We start from the raw sequence: 15367 nt of genomic DNA, 5'->3' as shown, positions 1-15367 counted from the left end.
CGCTCACCTGCTGCTGTGCGGTCCGGTCCCTAACAGGCCGTGGACCAATACCAGTCCATGGCCGGGGGGTTGGGGACCCTTGCCCTATGTGACACACAGGTCATGGCTCAGAACCGTCAAGTTTCTCTGCTATAACTTCCCAAAGCGTAGATTTCTACACAGTTTCCACCAGTAAGGTAGCACGTTCTGGAAGAAAGTTCATGAGCTTTGGAGACAGACTGAACTGAGCAAGATTCTGGCTTTCTGACTGAGTAGTGACTTCATCTTGGACAAATCACTCTCTCTGAGCCCACTTTCTCATCTACAAAATAGGTGTGACACCACTTGTCTGCAGGAGAGCTGTGAAGCTCTACTGAGATCGTGTAAGTAAATAAAGGCTGGTTCTCTCCTCAGCCAGGGACACTGAGGGGCAGGCAGGACCACGAGGACGCTCCGTGGGGACCGCGAAGCTCAATAGTGCTGGAAACGTGTGCTTCCTGCCTGCGCGCAGCTCTGTGCTCACCAACCGCCTGCCTAGCGATTCAGGCCTGCCTTCCTCCGATCGCACCTTTGATGGTCCTGGCGCAGTCTGGGTGATGGCCGTTCTGATTGGATTACAGCTCCTAGGGGAAAATTCCTCCAGTGAGACTACCCTCCTGGCAATGTCGAAATCTTCTAGTCCTAGAGCTAAACACTTTCAGCTAATTCATCCTAACATATTATTTCTTATGCATTATTAGTTTGTCAACTAAAACGATCGTGGAGACTGTAGAAATATAGAAAATGTTTGCTATAGTGCTGCACGAAGCTAAAACCTACGACTGTGACCTTGTAAAGCTCTATAAACGTATGCCTGTGGATTACATGAGAAGAGACAAAATTAAAATAATTGTGTGAGGGCTGGGGAGTTGTGATTTTCCTTTTTAAAATACTCTTTAATATTCAATTATCGTTCAATTTACAAAGTGAGCATTTTAGAGAAAATCGGATGAGGATGCGTGCCCACACCATTCCTGCCCACTGCCCTCATCTGCCTGCTGGGCCTTTGAAGGATTCCGCTCAGGGGGCCTGGATCAGCTTCCCTTGGCAGAAAGAACCATCCCAGGTTGGAAGGGGGAATTTCACTGGAACAAAGCCCTGGGTCACCCGGGGAGCTTTCCACACAGCACGAAGAGCTGGCTGCCCCTCTGCACTGAGTTCACTTCTGGCTGAAGCAACAAGCTGGCACAATCGCTTCCCTACAGTGCCCTCCTGTGGAGCCAGAGAAAAGTTGGGCCCGAACACCAGTAACTTAGACAAACCGCTCTGAGGCTTAGAACGGAACCACAAGGTCTTAGAATGAGATACACTGAACATTTACATGTCCTCAGGAGAGAGGCGGGTCCATCACTGGAGGCAGGACCAATGGTCTGGGTGGGCTGAGCGTCTAAGGAGAAGCAGGACATCAAGGCCAATACCCATCATAAGCAGTGAGCATCCGCAGACCGAGGCCAGGCAGGCAGTGGCCCTCAGCTCAATGTGGCTTTTCAAAGAGGTATTCGAGATCTGGGGCCCGCAGTCGCTGCTCTCTGTTTTTGTTCTTAGCAAAGTCTCTCAGCAGGGCCATGACTTCGTTTTCAAATATTTCTGGGGCTGGCTTTGCCTCTGCAAGAGAAGGATGGGCAAAAAGAATTACGTTGGTCAGTCAGTTGCCAGGTATAAGGATCTTGAAACTTGAAACTCTGGCCTTGGCCAAAAAGCACAGTGGATACACAGAGCAGCTCCATTCTTCCTCTGAATATACACGGCAGCCTGTACCGTGGGGTGGCAACCTACAGCAGCCAGTATTTGTAAAGAGCTTTACTGGGACAGCTGCTCTCACTTGTTTACGTACTGTCCGTGGCTGCTTCTGTGCTACGATGGCAGAGCTGAGTAGTTGCCACAGAGACCATATGACTGCAAGACGATGACATTTACTATCTGGTCTTCCATGAGCAATTCTGCTGACCCCTGGCCTGTCCAACCTTGGCCGTACTGTTTTGCTCTGCATTTGGTACTTCAGTTGTTTTCTGAGTACTGTGTTTTCCCTTCTAGCCTATATATTTCCTGAGGCAAAAATCATTGGATGTAAGTGACAACGACTGATAACTCTAGTAAACTTAAGTATGAAAGAATTTACTGGAAAGCTAATAGAGGCTCCCCAAATTAACATGACCCTGGAGAACCAGATTTGCATGGAGAGGCAACAAAGGCACGGAGAGCAGACAGATGAGGATGCCAGCCTCAGGCCAGCAGAAGAGAGTCTGGCAGGATGCTGCTCACCTCTGGATCTTTCTTTCCAACCGTGAGATGCTCACTTAAGGTTCAAATTACAAGCGAAGCCTCCCACTGGGAAACCTTAGGTAATATGCTTTGGAGTTACCCTCCTAGCAAGACTAAGTACAATGCTAGGAGAGGGAATTCCCCCAAACAAAGCTTGATTTCCCCTCACTTGGCACAGAGCCTGGCATCTGTTTTTTTGTGTGTGACGACCAGAATAAGATCAAGGAGGTTTAGGCGCCCCCCAGGATGCTGAAAGTTGGAAAGAACATTATACTCATTCCAACAAGAAAAAGTCAGATCAAGTAGAACTATCACAACTTTCTGAAGTCATCAGAGAGCTGAGGTCACAGGGCACCCAAGAGAATAAAATCTAAGCAAAGAGAGGCCCCTCAAAGGAGAAAATGGATATGAACACATGCTCACTTGAGAGAGGGCACAGGAAGACGAGGCACTGGGCACATACAAACAGGTAAGAAGAATTTAGCTAAAACTGTTCATCAGCTGCTGAAAGCCAAGTAGGCTAGCATGAGAGGTGCAAAAATCTCTGGGAGACACAGACACAAGGAGAATTTGCCCCAATGTGCAGGTTCTTCTCAACAATCCCCCACTAAGTATGTGCATGACAAAGACTGTGTCCAGAGCAGGAAGCTGGAGAAAGCCTCCCTCAGTGATACAGGCCAGGAGGAGGGGAGCGGCCAATACTGCCCGCCCACCCACAAAAGCATAATGCCCAGCCTGGCCCTTCCTTCTCCGAAGAACAAAAGCCTCAAGGGGCTGGGAGTGGATCAGCGAATCCTGTCTCCTACAGGGCACATGTGAGGACACATTTGGGCTGGTGGAAGGGTAAAAGAAAAAAAATCCTCTACCCTGATGGGACCAGCAGGATCACTGAGAAAGCTCACCCCCAAGACCCATGGCCACAGGGACCAATGGACCAGGATAATAGAGAATACCCTCCCTTCCCCAAAGCAACAAGCACCAAGTGGAAATCAATAGGTATCTACAGCTGGGAGAGGGCAAGAGCAGCATGGAGAGAGATCTCCTTGAAGCACAGAAATACAGGAGGATGCACATGGTAACAATAGGGGCTGGTGGTGAACTGAAGGGAACCAAAGCAATCACAAAATCCAAAGTAAGCTTAACTCCTAACTAGACTGACTCGATTCCCACTCCGACTGCTCCGCGGAAGGATCATGCTCATTTCTAAGCATAAAGACCATTTCCCTCAGTTTTTTTTTTTTTTTTTTTTTTCTTTCTTAGCGGTACGCGGGCCTCTCACTGTTGTGGCCTCTCCCGTTGCGTGCTCCGGACGCGCAGGCTCAGCGGCCATGGCTCACGGGCCCAGCCGCTCCACAGCATATGGGATCTTCCCGGACCGGGGCACGAACCCGTGTCCCCTGCATCGGCAGGCGGACTCTCAACCACTGCGCCACCAGGGAAGCCCCCTCAGTTTTTACTGTCTCACTCATGATGTCTAACATTTAATCAAATGTGTCTAACACCCACACAAAAGAAAAGTGAAAAACAACACACTGTGAAAGGACAAAGCAATCAACAGAAACAGACTCAGGGATGACGTGGATGTTAGAACTATTAGACAGGGGATTTAAATAAAGTAACTATGACTATTATGTTAAAGGTGCTAGTGGAAAAAGTAGGAAAAGTGCATGAACTGATAAGGAGCTCCAGCAGAGGTGGAAACTGTGAAAGTCAAATGGAAATGTTAAAAATAAAAATAGAAATATAGTAGCCCACAAGCAGAATGGACTCATCATAATATTTAATGGTCAAGGAAAGAATTAGTGAAGTGGAAGAAAGGTCAATAAATATTATCCAGTACAAATTACTCAAACTAACACATGAAAAGAAAAATAAGAGTAAAAGACACAAAACACAGAATCCAAAAGCTGTGGGACAATATCAGTCTAAACCAAGTGTAACTGGAATCCCAGAAGGAAAAGAGGAAGAAAATGAGGCAGAAGAAACATATGAAGAGATAATGGATGAAAAATTTCCAACAATAACATAAGGTAGGAAACACAGATCCAAATCCAGCTCAATTCCTAACCAGACTGACTCGATCCTGCGTACTAACAGCCTCACAAAAGAAGAGTGCCCATGTAAAGTGCTGAAAGAAATAATTGTGGGGACTTCCCTGGTGGTACAGTGGTTAAGACTCCGAGCTCCCAATGCAGGGGGCTTGGGTTCAATCCCTGGTCAGGGAACTAGATCCCACATGCATGCCACAACTAAGAGTTCGCATGCTGCAACAAAGGAGCCGGTGAGCCGCAACTAAGGAGCCCACCTGCCACAAGTGAGACCCAGCACAGCCAAGTAAATAAAATAAATAAATAATTTTTTTAAGTAAAAGAAATAATTGCGAACCTGTAATTCTATATCCACTGAAAATACCTTCTGAAAACGACAAACAAAAGCTGAGAGAATTCATAATAGCCAACCTACACTACAAGAAATATTAAATGAAGTTCTTCAAGCAGAAGGAATATGATACCAGAGAAACACGGATCTACATAAAGAAATGAAGATCTCCAGAGATGATTAAAATGAAGGTAGATATACTGTACCTTATACATAATATGTGTTATATGTTACATACATATTTATATATAATGTGTTATAATTTACTTATTTATAAAATACAAAATACAATGTATTTTCTCCCTTATTTTAAATTGCTCTAAAGATAACTGTCTAAAGTAAAACAACAGAAATGTAGTGTAGACGTACAACATAAGTAAAAGTAAAAAGTGTGACAACAAAAACACAAAACATGGAAGAGAGAAATTGCAGTGTACTACTGAAAGCTCTTACATTACACATGACGCAGTATACTATTCCTTTTTTTTTTTTTTTAGTATACTATTCTTCAGGGTAGACTATGATTAATTAAAGATGTATACTGTAAATCCTAGGGCAATCACTAAAAAAAATTATAGAGAGATATAAATGATAAACCAATAGTGGAGGGGCTTCCCTGGCGGTCCAGTGGTTAAGATTCCACGCTCCCAATGCAGGGGGCACGGGTTTGATCTCCCCACATGCCACACAGTGCGGCCAAAAAAAAAAGAAAAGAAAAAAAAAAAATAGCTGAGATAAAATGAAATTTTAAATACCCAAAAAAAAAAAAAATCCATGGTAACAGAGGGGGAAGAGAACAAAGAACAGACAGCAGAAATAGGAAACAAAAAAAAAGATGGTAGATTTTAGTTCAGCCACACTGGTAATTATGTGTAAATGGCCAAAACACACCAATGAAAAGATAAAGACTATAAGATTGGATAAAAAAGAATGATTATATATGCTATCTATAAGAAGCTCAACTTAAAGACAAAGATAAATTAAGAGAATGGTGTGGTAAGCAGCCTCCTAGGCTGGCCCTCAGTATCTCCCACTCCCCTGTGTACAAGCCCTGTATAATCCCCAGGACTGTGAATATGATGGTCTTCACACCCATGACTGGGTTATGTTATATGGCACAGTCAGGACAGGAAAATTATCCAGGTGGTTCTGACCTAATCACGTGAGCTCTTTAAAAGCAGAATCTTCCCCAGCTGGTGGCAGAAGGGAACGTCAGAGAGATCTGAAGCATGAGAGGGATTCCACGTGAGGGAGGATCTCCAATGCTGAGACAGAGGGGCCATGTGGCAAGAACCTGAGAGCAGCTTCTAGAAGTTGAAAGACATTAATAGCAAGCAAGACAACCAGGATCTCAGTCCTACGCCTCAGGGAATGAATGCTCCCTGAAACCTGAATGAGCTTCCGGGCAGGAATGTAGAAGAGATGACGTTGATTTCAGGTTGTGAGGTCTCGGCACAGCTTCTGACCTACAGGACTGTGCGCTAATAAATGGTTGTTGCTTAAAGTCACTAAAGTTTGTCGTAACAATAGAAAACTAATATAAATGGACAAATATATACCATGCAAACACTAATCAAAAGAAAGCTGGAGTGTCTACTATCAGACACTTTGGAACTACCAGCAATAAAGACAAGACATTATATAATGATAAAGGACTCAATTCATCAAGAAAATCGAACAATCCTAAATATGTCTTCACATAATCACAGAGCTATAAAATATATGAAGCAAAAACTGTGAGAACTGAAAGGAGTAATAGACAAATCCACAATTATAGTTGGGGATTTCAACACTCCTTATTAATTGATAGAGAGTACAGACAAAATCAACCAGAATACACAAGACATGAAGAACGGTATCAGCCAACTTGACCTTGTTGACATTTACAGAAAACTTCATCAACAAGTGCAGAACAACATGTTGTGTTCAAATAAATGCACATGGAACATTTATTAAGATATACACATTTCAGGCTTCCCAGGTGGCGCAGTGGCTGAGAATCCGCCTGCCAACGCAGGGGACACGGGTTCGAGCCCTGGTTCGGGAAGATCCCACATGCCATGAAGCAACTAAGCCCGTGCGTCACAACTACTGAGCCTGCGTTCTAGAGCCCATGAGCCACAACTACTGGAGCCCACGTGCCACAACTACTGAAGCCCACACGCCTAGACCCTGTGCTCCACAACAAGAGAAGCCACGGCAATGAGAAGCCCGCGCACCACATTGAAGAGTAGCCCCCACTCGCCACAATTAGAGAAAGCCTGTGCGTAGCAACGAGGACCCAACACAGCCAAAGATAAATAAATATATTTAAAAAAAAAAAGATATACACATTTCAGGCCATAAAACAAATTTTAAGAAATTTAAAAGAACTGAAATTATATAGCATACATTCTGTGGCAACAACGGAATCAATAACAGAAAAATACCTGGAAAATCTGGAAATATTTGAAAATTAAACATACTTTTAAATAACTCACAGGTCAAAGAGGAAGTCACAAGGGAAATGAGAAACTATTTTGAGTTGAATGAAAATGAAAACACAACACACCCAAATTTGTATCATAAGGCTAAAGCAGTGCTTGGAAATTTATAGCATCAAATGCTGGTGGTGAAACAGAAAACAAAAAACCCAATTAAAAAAAAAGGCAGGAGGAAGATTTAGGGACACAACACCAAAGAGGTATGAATGGCAAATGACTTGAAAAGACCCTCAGGACTTCCCTGTTGGTCCAGTGGGTAAGACTCCACGCTCCCAGTGCAAGGGGCCCAGGTTTGATCCCTGGTCAGGGAACTAGATCCCACATGCCACAACTAAAAGATTCCACATGCCGCATCGAAGATCCGGCATGCAGCAACTAAGACCCGGTACAGCCGAATAAACAAATAAATATTAAAAGAAAAGAAAAGAGAAGACCCCCAATATCCTTAGTCATTAGGGTTGTACCAACTAAAACTACAGCGACACATCACTACACACCTCTTAGAATGGCTAAAAACAAAAACAAATTAAACCCTGACAATACCGAGTGTTGGTAAAGATGTGGAACATCTCCTTCTCCCCTCTCACTCCGTCCTGGGCAATCACTGGTCTGTTTTCTGCTATGTAGTTTTGCCTTCTCCAGAATACGATATAAATGGAAATCATACAGTGTAGAGTCTTTGAGCCTGGCCTCTTTTACTTGGCATAGGAGTTGACAAACAATGGCATACTGCCCATTTCTGTATGGCCTGTGAGCTTAGAATGATTTTTTTTTTTTTTTTTTTGCGGTACGCGGGCCTCTCACTGTTGTGGCCTCTCCCGCTGCGGAACACAGGCTCCAGACGCGCAGGCTCAGCGGTCATGGCCCACAGGCCCAGCCGCTCCGCGGCATGTGGGATTTTCCTGGACCGGGGCACGAACCTGTGTCCCTCGCATTGGCAGGCGGACTCTCAACCACTGCGCCACCAGGGAAGCCCTAAGAATGATTTTTAACCGGTTGAGGGAAAAGACTCAAAAGAATATTTCATGACACATGAAAATTATACGAAATTCAAATTTTAATGTCCATCAATAAAGTTTGCTATAATGTTAAACATACATTTACCATATGACCCCGAAACCCTTTTCCTGGGCATTTACCCAAGAAAAACTAAAACCTACATTCACAAAAACCTGTATGCAAAGATTTACAGTTTAGGCTTTATTCATAGTTGCCTAAAACTGGACATATCCTAATGTCCTTCAACTGGTCAGCAGATAAACAAACTGTGGTACATCCACACGTTGCAATTCCACTCAATACAAAAGAATGAACTATTGGGACTTCCCTGGTGGTGCAGTGGTTAAGAATCCGCCTGCCAATGCAGGGAACACAAGTTCGATCCCTGGTCCAGGAAGATCCCACATGCCGCAGAGCAACTAAGCCCGTGCGCCACAACTACTGAGCCTGCGCTCCAGAGCCTACATGCCGCAATTACTGAGCCCGCGAGCCACAACTACTAAAGCCCGCATGCCTGGAGCCCATGTTCCACGACAGAAGAAGCCACTGCAGTAAGAAGCCCATGCACTGCAACGAAGAGTAGCCCCCGCTCACCACAACTAGAGAAACGCTGAGCGCAGCAATGAAGACCCAACGCAGCCAAAAAAAAAGAATGAACTACTGATACAACAACATGGATGAATGTCAAATGCACTATGCTAAGTCAGGGACAAATATTTTCTATAAAGGGCCAGGGCTTTCTATAAAGCCCACTCTGTGGGCTTTCTAATGGTTATATAAGCCTCTAGACCCTGTATTGTCACACTTCACACTTGGAACCTATAGAACAGCTTCTATTTTAAGGTACAAATAGTGAGTGGAAACACAAAAACAGGAGATGCAGAGTGACAGAAATGGATGAGATGTCTCCTAATATCTATTCTCCCATTTTTCCTTGATAATAGGATCCCCAGTTTAGCTGGGCACGTGGAATAGGCTACATTATTTCTTCCTTATGGCGAGGTGTAGCCATATGACTAAAGTGTGGCAGGTGGAAAATAAGTGGAATTATGGTGTATAATTTCTTGAGAAGGATCCATAAAAAATGGGGTGCACTCTCCTACCCTTTTTCCCTGGCTGAAATATGGACATGCCTCAGCAGCCATGCTGGGGCATGAGGTAGCCCTACACAGGCGGAGGGTGAAGGAAAAGCAAGTCAGGAGGAATCTGGCCTTCGTGACTCTGAAACCCCTCTGTGTATTCTGGAGATCTACCTCTGAACTTCTGTTATGAGAAAGAGAAACATAGTTCTGTCTTCTTTAAGCCATTATTGTTTGGGGTATTTTTACTCACAGCCAAAGCTAACCCTAACTATACACAATGAGAATTCATTCCTCACAAAGGTGGTGCCAGAGTGAGACTCCTGAAGACCTCGTGCTATGCAGCCTGAGCTGTCTCATTCCACTCCATTCCGGGCCTGGTTTTCTTCAACCTTCCCTTTGATAAGTTTTGTATGGAGCTTCCCATACAATTCCACTAAATTCCCTTTTTTGCTTAAGTTAGATAGAATAGGTTTCTTTTGCTTGCAAAGAACCTTACCTCATAAAACAAATTTTGCACGCTTTGGAAAAATCTGAAGAGTGTTTGGGTTGAGTGTCTACTACATGATAAAAGAAAAAAAAAATGCCCAGGATACCATTCCAGACTCAAATCAGCCCAAGTCATCCTTTTTTTCACCTTATGTTGCTTATCATGCCTAGTACCTGTAGCCCAGTAGTAAATATCCCAGTCATTACTGGGTTCATTAATCAGGCGATCGTAGAGGTTCAGTTGTTTCTCTGTCATGTGGTGCAGATGTGCCTTCGCGAAGAGGCTAGAAACAAGAAAGAAAAAGAAGTTGAAAAGCCTGCCTCCGGTCCAAGAGAAGTGCTATCCCGACTCCTATCCCCTTACCTGAGAAGGATGCAGTTTTCCAGCATCCCCCTCTTCCTGCTCTCATAGAGCAGCCGGGCCCTTTTGGTTTCTATGGATTCATCAGTTCGCTCCTGCCATGGAGGCAAAGGGATTTCAATCATGTCCTTCTGGGAATCTGTCGGGCTGTCACCTCTGTAGCAGCGTCTGAATGATGTCACTCTGAGTGAAGGAGACACTAGGTGGCGTCTTGACAGAGCAAGCACCTGAAACAAATAAGTCACAAATATCACAGGTTGTTTTTTTTTTTGGCCTCGACCTGCGGGATCTTAGTTCCCCGACCAGGGATCGAACCTGCGCCCCCTGCAGTGGAAGTGCAGAATCTTAACCACCGGACCACCAGGGAAGTCCCCACAAACATCTTTTTAACAAGGACGACCATCCTTGTCATTCACTCAACACTTACTAGGTGCAAAATGCATTTGATCTCCTTCAGTCCTTAAGGAGTTATGCTGATTTTATAATAACTATAAACGGAGTTTAATCTTTAAAAATTGTGAACTACTACGTTGTACCCCTGAAACTTATAAAATACTGTAAATCAACTATACCGCAATAAAAAAAAAAAGAAGTTATGCTGATACTGTCCCCGCTTTACAGCTTAGGAAGCTGAGGCTCGGAGAGGCTGAATGACTTACCAAGTTCACCCAAACAGTAACTACTGTGAAGACTGGAACCACCCGTGACTGCAAACATGTTCTTAACCAGTGTCTTTCCAGAACCTCTCCAGCAGAAATATTTTCTCTTTCCTTTGCATTCCCTTAAAATTCTTACAATATGGTTTGCATTCTAATCACCTGCCTGTGTTAAAATCTGAACATACGGTGATGGTATGGCCCCTAATTCCCCAAAGTTTCCCAATCTAGAGAAGGGCAAAAACTATCAAGATGCAACGAGGGCTTCCCTGGTGGCGCAGTGGTTGAGAATCTGCCTGCCAATGCAGGGGACGTGGGTTCGAGCACTGGTCTGGGAGGATCCCACATGCCGCGGAGCAACTGGGCCCGTGAGCCACAAGTACTGAGCCTGCGCGTCTGGGGCTTGTGCTCCGCAATAAGAGAGGCTGCGATAGTGAGGCCCACACACCGCGATGAAGAGCGGCCCCCACTTGCCGCAACTAGAGAAAGTCCTCGCACAGAAACAAAGACCCAACACAGCCAAATAAATAAATAAAATAAAAAAATAAATTTATAAAAACAAAAATGTATAAAAAAAGACGCAATGAGAAGGTGGTGATGTCAGCGAGATGGTGGAACAGGAAGTCCCACACTCTCCTTCTCCCACGGAGACACAAACTACCCAACAATACACTGACCAATTCCCTTTATGAGAAATCCAGAAACCACCTAAGAGGCTCCTGAACCTCAGGTGAGCACAAAGCCAGCTGTACTGCAGCTGGAAGAAAAATTCATGGTACTCATTCAACACAGTCCCTCCCCTATGCCCTGGCTTAGCCCAGTGCAACTGGAGAAAATTCTCAGCTCCTGGCTTCTCCCTGGGAGGGAAAGAAAAGACTGAAACATACACCCAACATGCAGCCTTTCAGGGGGATGCCCGATTGACTAGTTTCTGTCTCGTCTGAATCTAAGTGTGACGGAAAAGATGCCAGGTTGGGGGCTGCTGAGAAATAGGTGAGGGTTTTGACTAGCATACACTCACTCGCCATCGTCCCTACCTGTGGCTTAGCACAAAACAAGCAGAAGAAAACCCCCAATTCCTGACTTCTACCTGGGGAGGAAGAGGTAGAACGTGTGTCCTACGTTCCAGCTTTTCGGGGAGCTGCCTGCGAGAATGGCTTCTGTCTTGCCTGTCTCAGAGCACTGACAGGACCCAGCATACTCTAGATATTTGGGGTCCTCTGAAAACCAAAGAGAGCTGGTCAGCTTGCTGCTGCTTCTGAGGACCTGTGGTACAGCCGACAGAGGCCAATGGAAAGAAAGGAGGAGCATGCATCCAAAACTCCTGCTTTTCAAGGAGCTGCACAAGGGACTGGTTTCCGTCTTGGCCAACCTGCAGCGCTCATGGGACCTGGGATACTCTGAAGCCTGGGGGCTGCTGAGGAGAGCTGGGAGGCTTGCGGCAGCTCCAGAGAACCTGTAGTACCATAAAGAGACACCAGAGGGAGCAAGAGATTATGAGCTCGTGGAAAAAGAAGCCAGCAAATCCCTCTAGTTGGGAATCTACGTGCACAAGTCTAGAGAAGACATTTCTACACAAAAGGTTTGATAGGCCCCCAGATTCTCTACCTGGACCGATTGGCAAAGGTCTTTCCTTGTACAAAGTCAGTCCGAAAAGATTAGGAGAGGTGGTTGTTTTTTCAAATGCATGGATCTAAGCACAAAGTTGCAAGGTGCATGAAGAAATGGCAGAACAAGGCCTAATCAAAGAAATAAAACAAACTTCCAGAAACCAGCCCTGGAAACAGAGGTATACGAATTACCTGACAAATAACTTAAAATAAATGTCATCAAGATATTCAATGAACTGAGGAAAACAATGCAAGAACAAAATGAGAATATCAATGAAGAGAAATATTTTAAAAAAAACAAAAACAAAATTTTGGAGATGAAGAATGACCAAATTGAAAAATTCACTACAGGGGTTAAAAAGCATACTTGATCAAGCAGAAGAATCAGTGAACTCAAAGACAGTTTATTTGAAACTACCCGATCAGAGGAAGAAAAAGAATGAAAAAGAGTGAAGTATGCTTAAGGGACTTATAGGACATCATCAAGCAGACCAATATAAATATTATGGGAATCCCAGAAGGAGAAAAAAGAGAGAAAGGGGCAGAAAGCTTATCTGAAGGAATAATGGTCAAAAACTTCCCCAATTTGGGGAAAGAAATGGACATCCAAATTGAAGAAACCCAAAGGAGACAAAGGACACTAGACAGTAACACAAAAGCATTTGAAAGCATAAAGCTCACTGGTAAATGTATATATAGGACAAACACAGGCTACTGTAACACTGTAATGATGGTGGGTAAATCAGGTTTAATTCTGGCTTAGAAGTTAAAAGACAAAGACAAAAAACTATAAAATACGCTAATGGATACACAACAAAAATATGTAGTGTGACATCAATAACATAAGGTGGGAGGAGTAAAAGAGCAGCTTTTGTATGAGACTGAAATTATTATCAGTTTAAAATAGATGATAAAATGTTTTATGTAAGCCCCACAATAACCACAAAGAAAACACCTATACACAATAGAAAATGAGAAAGGAATTGAAGCATGTCTCTATAGAAGAAAATCAATGAAACACAAGGGATGACAGCAAAAGAGTAAAAAGGGACACAAAAGCTACAAGACAGAGAGAAAACAATGAACAAAATGGCAATAGTAAGTCCTTCCCTGTCAGTAATTATTTTAAATGTAAGTGGATTAAACTCACCAATCAAAACACATACAGTGGCTGAACAGATTTTAAAAAACCCACAAGATCCAACTATATGCCTTACAAAAACTCATTTTAGATGTAAGGGAAGGAACATGTAGGCTGAAAGTGAAAGTCTGAAATATATTCCATGCAAAAGGTAACCAAAAGAGAGCAGAGATGGCCCTACTTATATCAGACAAAATAAACCTTAAGTCAAAACTGTCAAAAGATACAGAGTGAAGTAAGTCAGAAAGAGAGAGACAAATACCGTATGCTAACACATATATATGGAATTTAAAAAAAAAATGTCATGAAAAACATAGGGGTGAAACAGGAATAAAGACACAGACTTACTAGAGAATGGACTTGAGGCTATGGGGAGGGGGAAGTGTAAACGGTGACAAAGCGATAAAGAGGCATGGACATATATACACTACCAAACGTAAGGTAGATAGCTAGTGGGAAGCAGCCGCATAGCACAGGGAGATCAGCTCGGTGCTTTGTGACCGCCTGGAGGGGTGGGATAGGGAGGGTGGGAGGGAGGGAGACGCAAGCGGGAAGAGATATGGGAATATATGTATATATATAACTGATTCATTTTGTTGTGAAGCTGAAACTAACATACCATTGTAAAGCAATTATACTCCAATAAAGATGTTAAAAAAAAAAAAAGATCTAGAAGAATTAAAGAACAAACAACCAGAGATGAACAATAAAAAAAAAAAAAAAAAACTGTCAAAAGAGATTTTAAAAGGACGTAATATAATGATAAAAGGGTCAATTCACGACGAGGATACAACAATTACACATGCAACCAATATCAGAGCATCCAAATATATGAAGCAAATATTGACAGAACTGAAGGGAGAAATAGTAACACAATAATATTTGGAGATTTCAAAAGCCATTTTCAATAATAAATCGAACATCCAGACAGAAGATCAATAAGGAAGTAGAGGACATGAACAACGCTGTAAGCCAAAAGGGCCAAACATACATATACAGAACATTCCACTAAACAGCAGCAGAATACACATTCTTCTCAAGCACACTGAGGACATTCTCCAGGATAGACAGCATGTTAGGTTTCGAAACAAGTCTTAACAAAAAAGATTGAAATCATACAAAGCATCTTTTCTGAACACAACAGAATGAAACTAGAAATCGACAGCAGAAGGAAAACTGGAAAATTCACAAATAAGTGAAAATTAAACAACACACTCTCACTCTTGAACCACCACTGGGTAAAAAGAGAAATCAAAAGGGAATTAGAAAATATCTTCAGATAAAAACACATCACAAAGCTATGAGACTGAGCAAAAGCAGTTCTAAGAGAGAAGTTTACAGTGTTAACAGTCTATATTCAAAAAGAAAAACGATCTTATGAAACTATGTGAAACCATGACAGATACTAAAGACTTAAAAAGAACAGAGAGACTTAAAAAAAGAGAGAAGGGGCGCCCAGAGGCTGTCGGGCCAGCTCCACCTGGGAAATAAGTGAAATCTGAATTGGGTCTCCCACGAAGACTGATGGTTCAACGATATTACGAGACAGACACACAGTGGGCTCCGGCAAGGGTGGATGTAACCTGAATCTCCCTACGTTGCAAGATCGACCTCTCCTTGGGTCTGCCCTTGCCCTGGGCTATCAGGCAGTTGGACGCTTCTCTCGGCCTCCACTTCAGAGGAAGACGAGATACAGTTCTCGCTGCGGCCTGCTTAGGACCCTATAACCCCCACTCTCCTCACCCGCGGAAGGGCCGGGAACACAGCAGCCACCGCCATTTTACCCGACCCGCATCAGAAGCCAGAAGCCCGACCACTTCCCGGAACTTCCGGGCACCAGTCCCGCAGACAGCAGCTCTGAGGACCTGAGCCGGAAGATGCGTCCTCGCG

At 43.7% G+C, this 15367-nt stretch overlaps 1 protein-coding gene across 1 annotated transcript; it reads right to left on the bottom strand.

Moving 5' to 3' along the window:
• Window positions 1–887: 887 nt before the first annotated feature.
• On the bottom strand, window positions 888–15350 carry SDHAF2 (succinate dehydrogenase complex assembly factor 2). Its single transcript, XM_027090401.1, has 4 exons — window positions 15221–15350; window positions 10074–10297; window positions 9884–9993; window positions 888–1623 (listed from the first exon to the last, which is right to left on the bottom strand). The coding sequence occupies exons 1-4, from the start codon at window positions 15254–15256 to the stop codon at window positions 1493–1495; spliced, it is 501 nt and encodes a 166-aa protein (XP_026946202.1). The 5' UTR covers window positions 15257–15350; the 3' UTR covers window positions 888–1492.
• Between the last annotated feature and the right edge of the window lie 17 nt (window positions 15351–15367).

The sequence above is a fragment of the Aethalodelphis obliquidens genome, unplaced genomic scaffold (genome assembly GCF_003676395.1).
Source record: "Aethalodelphis obliquidens isolate GAN/ISIS:26980383/991018 unplaced genomic scaffold, ASM367639v1 scaffold69, whole genome shotgun sequence".
Taxonomy (NCBI): Eukaryota; Metazoa; Chordata; class Mammalia; order Artiodactyla; family Delphinidae; genus Aethalodelphis; species Aethalodelphis obliquidens.
This window is presented reverse-complemented; position numbering and strand designations above follow the sequence as displayed.

What these genes read in the sequence shown, in the direction of transcription:
- SDHAF2 (XM_027090401.1), bottom strand. Translation starts at nt 15,256, where the DNA reads ATGGCGGTGGCTGCTGTGTTCCCGGCCCTTCCGCGG. An exon ending in GAAAACTGCATCCTTCTCAG is followed by an intron (nt 9,994 to 10,073) that starts GTAAGGGGATAG and finishes TCTTGTTTCTAG; the next exon opens with CCTCTTCGCGAAGGCACATC. An exon ending in TATTTACTACTGGGCTACAG is followed by an intron (nt 1,624 to 9,883) that starts GTACTAGGCATG and finishes CTTCTCTTGCAG; the next exon opens with AGGCAAAGCCAGCCCCAGAA.